This window comes from Hyposmocoma kahamanoa, unplaced genomic scaffold (genome assembly GCF_003589595.1).
Source record: "Hyposmocoma kahamanoa isolate Upper Pololo Valley unplaced genomic scaffold, ASM358959v1 53445, whole genome shotgun sequence".
Lineage (NCBI taxonomy): Eukaryota > Metazoa > Arthropoda > Insecta > Lepidoptera > Cosmopterigidae > Hyposmocoma > Hyposmocoma kahamanoa.
In genome coordinates, this window is record NW_020653814.1 from 1 (window position 1) to 10,897 (window position 10,897).

The following is a 10,897-nucleotide window of genomic DNA, read 5'->3' on the forward strand; positions in this document are numbered from 1 at the left end:
CTTGTGTAGTTAAATAATGGCTGATAGAAATAGGATAAAACATGGTATATAAATTATAATTAACGATGTATATACATAATTTTTGTTTTTTGTTAAGTGTTATTTAAAAATGCTACCCTGTGGAATGCCATAAAAGTTGATATAGTGTTCCTCAGGGTAGCCTATTGAGGCCATGAGTTTTCTTTATTGGTGGTTTGGTCAAGGCTTTATGCGTCTTAATTTTCTCACGTGCTTATTAGAATGTTAATTGTCACTTGTTTAAACGGTGAAGGCAAATCGTTAGGAAATCTGCATGTCGGAAAAGGTTCATAAAGAAGAAGTTTTATTAATTTTCTTACCCGCATTATCAATCTCGCTTAAACCAAACTGTGTCGACCTGTTTAGGTTCGACTATTGTTGTATTCGCCCTTGTATATTGCTCTGCGATTTATGGAACAAAGTACATTTTACCCCAGTGGAAATGTCAATGTACGAAACCACTTGTTGCATTATGTTTATTCGTTTTGGATCTTGTTTGTTTATCATTTTCAACAAATACAATTGCTATATAGTCCCTATGACGAAAATAAAGTTATTTAAATATTCCATACAGTATTTCATGCGCTATATGATAATTACTGATTACAAGTTTCTTACCAAAGTATGATTTCTTTGTATGTCGCAGGTTAACTGGCCAGCAGCATATAACAACTGTAAGAACAGACATACCTGTCCTGTTCACCCTCTATCCCTATCTATAATTACCCTTATTTATCTCGACTACTTGTGGCGTTACATTTGTCACTCATTTTTTTCTGTAACTAAAATACCATGTTCTTTTGTTATCATTGTTGTAAGAAACCTGTAATTAGTGATAACCATTTAGTGAATAACCACGAGCAGAGATGGGCAGTGGCTTAAAATCCACTGACCATCTCTGCCCGCCCCAGCATTGAAGGGGTTATTACCCAAAGGTTAATACCCATTTCTGCCCACGTTACGGAATTCGGTGCAATTCCATACTTATTACAAATTTCGATGTAATTTTTTTTTTAATAAATAATAAATGCACATTTGATCGCCATTTTCATACGTGAGTAATGAAAAGTGATGACGAGGTAGACGATGTAGCATGCACGCATAAATAATGCCTATTCACTCTCGCCTTGAAAAGGTCCAAGTTTTGCCACAACATATTGGTGGAATCCCAGCCCAGTCTAGCCCCCCGTTGATGGAAAGGGGAAGGCGGAATCAAATTATGCAATTCCATCGCACACTCTCCGTGATATATCCTGTAGAATACCGATAAGCAGGCAACTTTACGGTGGTGTTCAAGGCTCTGCAGCTTCGAGGTGTTCAAGGCTCTACTAATTTCGAGTCACCTATAAGCCTCTTGACACGCTTGTCGATTGAACCCAATGAATCCTTTTTTAGACGAAAAAGGGACAATTCCACACAATACATTGCAATCCTGGTTCCTGGATTCTCACAACTAAGGATGCATATTATGATTCGGTTTTTATGAAGATCGATTTAAGTGCATACGATCTAACGATTTTTTGTACCGATTTATTTCAATGCGATTTTCAAGAGAATCGATTCAACAGAAAGGCATATAGAATCATCTAAATCAGAAGCAACACAAACGAACAAAACTCGATTAGTTGTAAATAGTATTTGCTCTCGATTTCGGGCGGAGTGGGTTTTAATCCGATATAAACCAACATCAACAAGGCGCCAGGTTACAACATCCATCTCCGACAACGAGTCTTAAAATCTATATTTCATACAATATGTTGTGATTCACAAATTAATAACAAAGGAAGTTGGAAATTAAAGTCACAGGGTACATTCACCACAGGGATTCGTATCGTTGACCTCTCAATAAAAAAATAACTGCTTTTCCAATGTCAAAAAATGTACAAAAAGAAATCAGTTACTTGTAAAACAAGCTTGCCGAAATGAATAGTATGCTGAATGTACAGGTTGTTATTAAACGGTTCAATTCCATCAAGTATAATCTATATTCATTATTGTTTGCAAAAGCTTTATAAAAGACCAAAAATTCAAATTACAATTTCTTTTTTATATTTCTGGGTTAAGTTGTTTAGTGTTTTTTTTTATAATATCAAGTGACGGGACGAACAGTTGATGGTAAGCTTTAAATCGCAATGATGTGAGGGACACTGCCACTGCACCTGTCACCCTGAGACATAAGTTGACAACTCCCACGTGTCTGTAATTTCACCAGCATACTTACCCTTCAAAACTGGAACGTAATGCTCATATTACTGCTTGGCGGCAGAAATAGGTAAGGTGACAGTACTTCCCTGGACGAGCTCTTTCACAATGAGCCCTAATGCTACTACGTGACAAGGGCAACTTACGAAAATTTATATAATACCTCCTTTGGTACATAATATGTAAATAGCGTTCTGTTAGCAAATAAAAGAGGTCAAAGTGAGCAGCTACAGAGAGGTCAAGGAGCTGGCTATGGATTGTAAGAAATGTAGGAGGTTATATTGGCCAGAACATGGCTTTTTAATAGGATGATGGTATGTAAATATCTTTTAAACCGTCCTTTATTTCCTTTAATCCGAATGTTGTTCTACCTCTCCCTACGTATTATGTACGATAAATGCAAATGGGTCATATTATACCTTATTTGTAACAATTCAAAAAGTGACAGAAGGGATCTGTGGTTTAGTGTACCTAACAACACATTAATTTTTTTCAGTAAATAATATCATCTTGATGATATAAGAAAAACCACTTTGTTTGTTTTCCGTACAACGATGTGCAATTTAGGTAATTGGATTCTTTGTTTTGCTACATTAGCATGTTGTTGCTTGTGGTTAGGAACAAATGAGCTGTGTTTGAATATATGTAACTATTTTTAGAATTGTATATAAATTAAGACAGACTTTTCAGCTACTGTTAACTGAGATTCGCTTAGGCCTTATAAAAAGAGATTGAGAAAGGAGATCCAGAAGTCTGATTTTTATCAAAACGTATTGTGTTGTACTTATTTATTGTCACATGTACATTGTCAGGTGTTACACATGGATTACATTACGACTAGAGTATAGTAGATGACCCTGAAAAGGACACTGCAAGATATTGAATACAATAAATGAAATTGAAAGGCGTAAACAAAATAATGTCAAAATAATTTAAAAACTAAAGCATAAAAAATGTTTTTCAGAAGGTCGAGAGAATATATATTAATTTATAGCTTCATTAGCAATTTCATGTGAATAAACTCATTCATCAATTGATTGTTCAAGTAGCAGTACAGCTCCTTGTGAAAGAGCTCCTCCAGAGATGTACTGCTCATAAGAAAATTAAGTATTTATAGTTTTATTCATTGTGTTCCATTGGTGTTATTGTTTAATAAAATATTTTTACGTTATTTAATCGTTTATGTAGGTAGTATTAATATTTTCTTTGTAGTGTAAATATTTACTTGAACTTTTAAATAACAAATTATCATTCGTTTCTTTTTTTAGTCAGAAGGTAGTTTATTGTACAATTTTATTGCACGATACTATGGGCTGCTTTTGTACATTCCTAAATATGGTTTGAGGAGTTACTCCTTATGTATTTATTTATTATATGGACAACAAAATAGATAACAATCAAATTAAGTACATTGATACAAATTAAATATGATATAACAAAGTTCTGTACTAGATTGTAACCCTACTTAGGTTGACACGTCATTCTAAAGTAACAAGAAAGAACTACTTTAAATTGTCTGGTAATTTACTTATTTACTTCACACTAAAGCGTCAAGGGAATGGGTGAAAATCTATACACGTGCAAGTTGTTTACTACTCGTTTAAATACTCTGAATCTTGGATCAAAAATGTCCTAATCGATATTATTCATAGATATCTCTCCTTGTAAAGCACACACAGCGAGATATGTATGGAAAATATCACATTCTTAGAAGGGGGTAAAACTCCATCTCAAACTTTCAATTATAATATAGCGAAGGAATGTAGAAGGTTTTCTCTGATAAAGTGTGATCGGTAGCTATAAATAAAACTATAATAAAAAGAGAACGTACGCGAACGATTTTAGTATTCTATCATTCAAATCATCATCACGGTGATGGCTAAATTTACAGGCTTGTATCTCTTTCTAACGTATTTTTGTATCGTTGTCTTCAGGTCACGAGAACTGCACCTTCCACCATGACCTGGAGCTGGACCACAGGCCTCCCACCAGGGAGGCTCTGCTACCTGACATGGCCAACTCTTACAAACTACTGCTCACTGGTAAATTTAGTTCTTCATTAAACTCTATCGCTGTTCTTGAAAAGTCGTGGTTATCTGTATATTCCAAGGGTTCCTGGAGTCTATTTGTTACTACTAATAAATTGACTGAATAATTAATAACGGAAGCCACAACTTACGGCGGCGTCTATCAAGTTTATATTGTACCCACGAGGGTTTAAAGACAGTTAATTAAACAGCCATGTTTTTTTTTTATGCCAATATATCGGCGACTGTCTTTGCGTTTATTGACATAGTTTTTCAAATCTTTCAACGGGAGGGTACTGTTTGACAATGATAATATTTTTGCCAATGAATATATATATCGGGGTTTTCAACAGGGACATAACAATTTTTCTATTTCTATAAAACATAGAATAACTTTGAGATATCTTTGAGCTGAAATCTATTCCAGGTGCAATGCACATGAATTTAAGAACGGAATTCGATCTCGTTCATATGATTACCTTGAGCACGTTTGCAGCATTCAATTCCCTGTAGCCAATTTTCCACCACTCTTCCACGCATATCGGCCAAAACGTTGGTAATTTGGCCTTTGATATTGTTCCTGAGCTCATTTAACATTGTTGGCTTGTTGGCATAAAGCAACGACATAACGTAACATAAAAAGTAATCCGACGGCGTTAGATCGCATGAGTGGCCATTCGACAGGACCATTTGGCGAGATTACACGATTATAGAACTACTTCTTCAATATATCAATTGTTTGATCAGCTGTACGACCACTGTAATCGTACTCGTGGTGGTCATTTGAACAATATCTAATTATTTTTTTAAGTATAGCACTCGTGCTAAACCTGGAGTAAATTTCAACTCCATATCCCAATTATTCTGTGTTTTACTGAAATACAAAATTGTTATGTCCTTATTGGAAAACCCATATGTCCTATGTATTGATTGAATTATGGCTTTGGAATTTTTAAAGCCAATAACCTCATAATGTAATTTGTAGGTCTCGGAGAAGATCCTGAACGTGATGGCTTGCTAAAGACTCCAGAACGCGCTGCTAAAGCCATGCTGTTCTTCACTAAAGGATATGACCAAAGCTTGGAAGGTAATTTTTTTACAGTTACAAAAGTGCGCGAGATCAAATACCTCTACCTCACCCGAGGATGAGATTGACTATGGAGCATACACACCTATATAAACGCCTATTCACTCTCGCCTCGAAATCAGTTTTATTACCAGAATAAATTTAATAAAGCCTTCCAAATCGATTTAGGCGACTTATTGTTATTACATTGGTACTTGTGATTTCAAATGTATTTTTGTTACGCTTTACAGGCTCGTCGGTTAAGTGTCTCTTGGCCTAGCCTTTCTTTAGGACTTCCTCAATTTGATCGTGGTCAGCCCTTACCAACTTGCCCTTTTACATTTGCCTCATAAATCTGTTTCGTCAATATTCTTTCATTGAACCTCGTACATGTCAATATAATATTTTTTTGCTAGTGTATATATAATATCTTTATTTTCCAGATGTCCTGAACAACGCAATCTTCGACGAAGACACCGACGAGATGGTGGTGGTGAAGGACATTGAAATGTTCTCCATGTGCGAGCACCACTTGGTGCCTTTCTACGGCAAAGTCTCCATCGGTTATCTACCGCAGGGCAAGATCTTGGGACTGAGCAAGCTTGCCAGGTAACCGTTTGAATATTTCTTACACTTCAATACCACGTTTAAATTGCACAAGGTTGAATCAGATCGCCGTTCAGGACTGAAATTTTAACGATTAAATATTTTTTTTTAACATCAAGTTGTTGACCAGTGTAAGCAACAAATTGTTCTCATATTTCTTATTAAGAAAATACTCTAAATTAATATCGTTTTCGTACGACAAAGAACCTGCTAATTTGATACTAAGTAATTGTTTGTGAATAAACAAGATTATATACATTGGTGCTATGCTGAAGACCATAAAGCCAGCGAGTTAAAGAGAAGCGTGGCTTCTGACGTCAAAGACGTCATTTCGTCATCATCATCAGTTTAAATAATGTTCGTTTAATTCCAGAATCGTGGAGATTTTCTCCCGCCGTCTCCAGGTACAAGAGCGCCTTACCAAGCAAATCGCTATTGCGGTCACCCAGGCAGTGCGACCTGCTGGAGTCGCCGTTGTCGTTGAGGGAGTGTAAGTAAATTGCTTACGATCTCGTGCAAACCGTTAAATTGACAAACTTAACACAATGGTCATTTGTAATATTAGAAAGCATCTTCAGGGTTTCGCTTTCAGGGATAAAGAGAGAGTCTTGTCATTTGAAATATTTTCTTCTTCTTTCTAGTACCTATTCTAGGGCATACACTATCATGCTTGCCATCGTGGTGAACGGATTTGCTTAACGGCGTAAGGTACTGGCCGATTGTTGCCTAGGGTGCGCCAGATATACAAGAAAGGAATGGTACGTCGTTCAGGGAGGCTCCTTTCGTGCACCCCACGAAACAAAAGAGTCAATATGGAGATATCTTCGAGAAGTCTTGTAAATCTTTGATATAAGAATCTAGTTTGCATAATATGACACGTTTAGAATCAGTACTAAAAGAACCAACTAATTCGAAGATCAACCTGACGTTCAGAGCATTTCTGAAGCCCAAATCGTTTTGGAAATTTATACAATCTGAAAGCAACTCTGGCTTTCAAATTACGCTAGGACGCGAATATTTTTGGGTACATGCAAGAAATACAACACTTAAAGATTTTTCTCTCCACAGCCACATGTGCATGGTGATGCGAGGAGTTCAGAAGATCAACAGCAAGACGGTCACGTCAACCATGCTTGGAGTCTTCCGGGATGATCCTAAGACCAGGGAGGAGTTCCTCAACCTTGTCCATTCCAAGTGAGAAGCTGGCTGGAACTTGGCGTTCTTTTGGCTTCACTTGTGTTCTGATGTCTTGGCTTTGTTTATGATCTATTTTTAAGTATCATCTCGGAGCGTATATTACTTTTCCTATCTATATCATAAACGTGAAAGCTTGTGTATTTGTTTTCAGGTAGAATGACTTGTGTTACCTGTTTTGGTATTGCAAATATCATTTTCATTCGCGACATTGATATAATAATTGATTTTTGTGATTGAATACTCCGGATGATTGTGAAATAACTGGCACATGGGACTTTTCAACTTATATCTTATGGGTGACGGGCGCCAGTGGCAGTTCCCCCAGATCTTTGGGTTTTGAAGCTTTTTGGCACTGCAACTGTTATTGACAGGCGTGTCGCTTACAATCAGGCGCACGACTCGTCCGTCCCGCCACTTGGTATCATCAAAACAGATTATATTACATCAACATAGATATTACATCAATTCTTTTGTAAGAAGATACAAGTTTTAAAAATATACTAATAGTAAATTGTGAAAAGCTACTAAGATTCGACACTCGATTGTCCAATTTATCCGAAATAGACTCTACTCAGGGCTCGATAAAATCTAATCCATTCATTCATATAGTCTAATTAACTGGGCCAATGGAATATTCTTCATTTTAGTAACGATTGTGTCAATACACGCTCTGTGATAGATACTTCTACTGGTTTTATTTGTATTTCATAATATCTATAGCCGTTTTATTATTTTTTGTTCCTGTGCAAATGTGTTTTAATGTTATAAACAGAGATCGAAATACTCAGAGTGTACAAATTAAATTTCCTTGAAATTCCATAATGATTAAAAAAGAGATAACATACCTTTGTGACGATGCGACCTCCTTCATCGTCATCCCACTTTTTATCAGACTCTTTTTCTGGTTTCTGGCCACTTACTTTTGAAATTTTGAATCGTTCTCTAATTCCTTTCCTTCGTTATTCTTACTTTGGCTCGTTTGGTCGTCACTCCCATCAAAATGCTCAAACCGAGAGGTCGTGCCATCTTTGTAGTAAATTTATACTTTTCATACATTGACTTACAAATAAATGGACGACGGGTCTAACACAAAAACCACGAAAAAAATGTCCCAAGTCAACCTATTTAAACCTTGAATTTAAATTGTAATGTCATCGCAGTACTGTCTAATTTTGCTTGCTTCGCTGTCAGTCGAACAAACGAAGACTAAAGCGTGAATGACGCTCTGTATACGATTTTAAGCCTATAAGTTCGGACACTTTTTAGCGCGGACCCGACGTCCATATAATTGTAAGTCAATGTTTTCATACGTCAAAATTTGCCTATGTGCATTTTATAACAAAGAAACACACAGATGCGAAGAGAATTGTTTGCGCACATTCTTCATACATTAACATGAAGCTTTCATAAACGATTGTACGTCAAGAAATCTAATGATAAACCTTTATAAGGACATTGGACCGAAAAAAACCTACAAGACATGGTTGGGCGGTCCCAGCAGTTACACCTTTACTAGTTAAAACTTAAATTAAAGTTTAAACAGTGTACTCCAAAGAGTTAAAGTCACAATTTTGTAGGCAAAACCTTGTCGGGACCAATTTAGTGACCCCTAGTACTCTAGTTCTACTGCGAGTCACTACAGCAGACCGGGACATTGTAGCATACTATCAAGGTTACATTATTGTGATGTCATCGGATTGTCACAGTATAACAAATTTAAAGATGATCTTTTTTTTATTAAGTGGACTTGCTCTTGTCTTTGGGGTAAAGATAGGATCTACGATTGAACGAGCTCACCCAGAAGAGACCTATTCAGTCACACCTTAAAGATGCTCAGGTTGTATGTGCACGAAAACACATTCGCAGGCAGGAAGTTTCATTCTAGTGCTGTGCGCAAAATAAAAGATTATGAAAAGCGCTTAAGAATATCGACCAAGTAAGGATATCTCATCGTACGTCTAGATATCTGATGACCCGATTATAGTAGAACCTTAGAATAATAACGCATAGAAACCTAGTCCGCACACGCTAAGTGACGCAAATTGAAGCGCGCCCAATGGGCCTACACGAGCGGGCGGGCCGTCAGTGCTCAAGGTCAACTTGCGAACAGCTCAAGAATTTTAGCTAAAAATTACGAAATGTGCGGTAAATGAGTGTAAAAATACGTCAGACAAACATAAAATAGATACTAACATCACATTCCACAAGGAAGTAACGCGTTTCAACTTGTATTTTTATATAAATATTCACTAAAACCGAAAATTAATCTACTACGAAAACTAGCCTACATGAATTTGATTTTTGCCTCACTTGTGACAGTTCGTTTGATATGAAACTATCATTCTATGCGTTATTATTCTAAGAGTAGAACTATGAAATTTAGATTCAAGCTTATCGTCACTAATCCAGGCTCTGCGTTCAATCGAATCAAGAGCCTCAAGTTCATACTTCTCTGAGCCATCCTACAGGTGACTGTAATACTCCATGCAAGATCGTGCTTTGTGCAAACTTAAGAGCTATCACACCAGCAGAACCAAATTAATATTCATTATATGACTAAGGTCTCTACACTAACTGGGAAAAGAGTCTGATGAGACTAGAGTATAGTTGAACAGATGTTCATCAAACATAGCTAAGATCCATTTCCATTAAATCAGCCTTCAAAAAAAAACCTTTTGACCTCAATCCATCAGTTTAGTAGATATGATGTTACATATAGTCAAACACACTCTTAGGCTCTAAACCTATACTCGGGTGTTAAAGAAGTACTAGATATTAATCATGATCTTTGCAAAAGTATATCAGTGGCAGTTCTAAAATATAAAGTGGAAAAACTGGCGTTCATTTCAGACATATACAACAACGACGTCTAACTTATAGGTAGACTCTTTTTGCGTCGGCGGGCGATTAAAAAATTAAATAAACTATTTATAATAATATATTCACACGCAAATAACAAAACTTTTTCTAAATATTATAAACATATTAATTGCTAGTAACAAAAATACAGACGAAAATACAATACAAACTCCGGGATTTCAGAGGGAGATAGTATCCGCTCTGTGCAAGGTTCATAGTGATAATTTTTTTGACTGAATACTCTCACTGTTTGTCATCTTTAGTAAAAAATTAAAGAGACAGAACTATGAATTACCATGGATCATTATGGGATATAAATCGGATAATTATCAGATAATGACCACAATAATTATCAAAGAAAATAAATATCTTGATAATTTTGAACTTTGACTCTATGTATGTGTTCTTGTTGCAGTTTAGGAAATATGATATGTGTATTCTGATCTTTGGTTATAAGTGCCAAATTATTAAATGTTTTTAAGATTGTGTTCTCTGTTGAACAGAGCAATACCTGAATTGTAAAATGCTAACGTATCTGTAATACCTCAAAAACCCTGAAACATTTAAACACATTTTTCAAAATTGTTTTCAATGGATATCTTTCAGAGAGCAAATAATTGTCATATTTGTTTTTACTATCGCTTTCATTTTCCTGTAAAAATACAATGGAACGTCATTTAATGAATAATTTAACTTAATTATGGTTTGGTAGCTTGTTTGAATTGTTTAACTCATTTTGAAGTAGGGTTATGAATTGTTTGTTCTCATAGCTCTAACTCAAAATTTTGCGAAAATGTGTTCAATAAAATTATGTATACAGGGTACACAAAAATTCAGAAAAAATATGTATCAATAGTAAACCGCTTGGAACATACATGTAGTATGCTATAATAAGATTACATAACAGTTAGGCGTGTTTTAG

At 35.7% G+C, this 10,897-nt stretch overlaps 1 protein-coding gene across 1 annotated transcript; it reads left to right on the top strand.

Annotated features, from left to right (window-relative positions):
* The first annotated feature begins 4,156 nt into the window (after window positions 1–4,156).
* LOC113229347 (GTP cyclohydrolase 1) lies at window positions 4,157–8,279 on the top strand. Its single transcript, XM_026462905.1, has 5 exons — window positions 4,157–4,262; window positions 5,233–5,334; window positions 5,757–5,922; window positions 6,293–6,409; window positions 6,988–8,279. Exons 1-5 carry the CDS (start codon window positions 4,232–4,234, stop codon window positions 7,115–7,117), a joined length of 546 nt encoding a protein of 181 aa, XP_026318690.1. The 5' UTR covers window positions 4,157–4,231; the 3' UTR covers window positions 7,118–8,279.
* Window positions 8,280–10,897: the final 2,618 nt, after the last annotated feature.

What these genes read in the sequence shown, in the direction of transcription:
- LOC113229347 (XM_026462905.1), top strand. Translation starts at nt 4,232, where the DNA reads ATGGCCAACTCTTACAAACTACTGCTCACTG. An exon ending in TTACAAACTACTGCTCACTG is followed by an intron (nt 4,263 to 5,232) that starts GTAAATTTAGTT and finishes TGTAATTTGTAG; the next exon opens with GTCTCGGAGAAGATCCTGAA. An exon ending in ATATGACCAAAGCTTGGAAG is followed by an intron (nt 5,335 to 5,756) that starts GTAATTTTTTTA and finishes TTTATTTTCCAG; the next exon opens with ATGTCCTGAACAACGCAATC.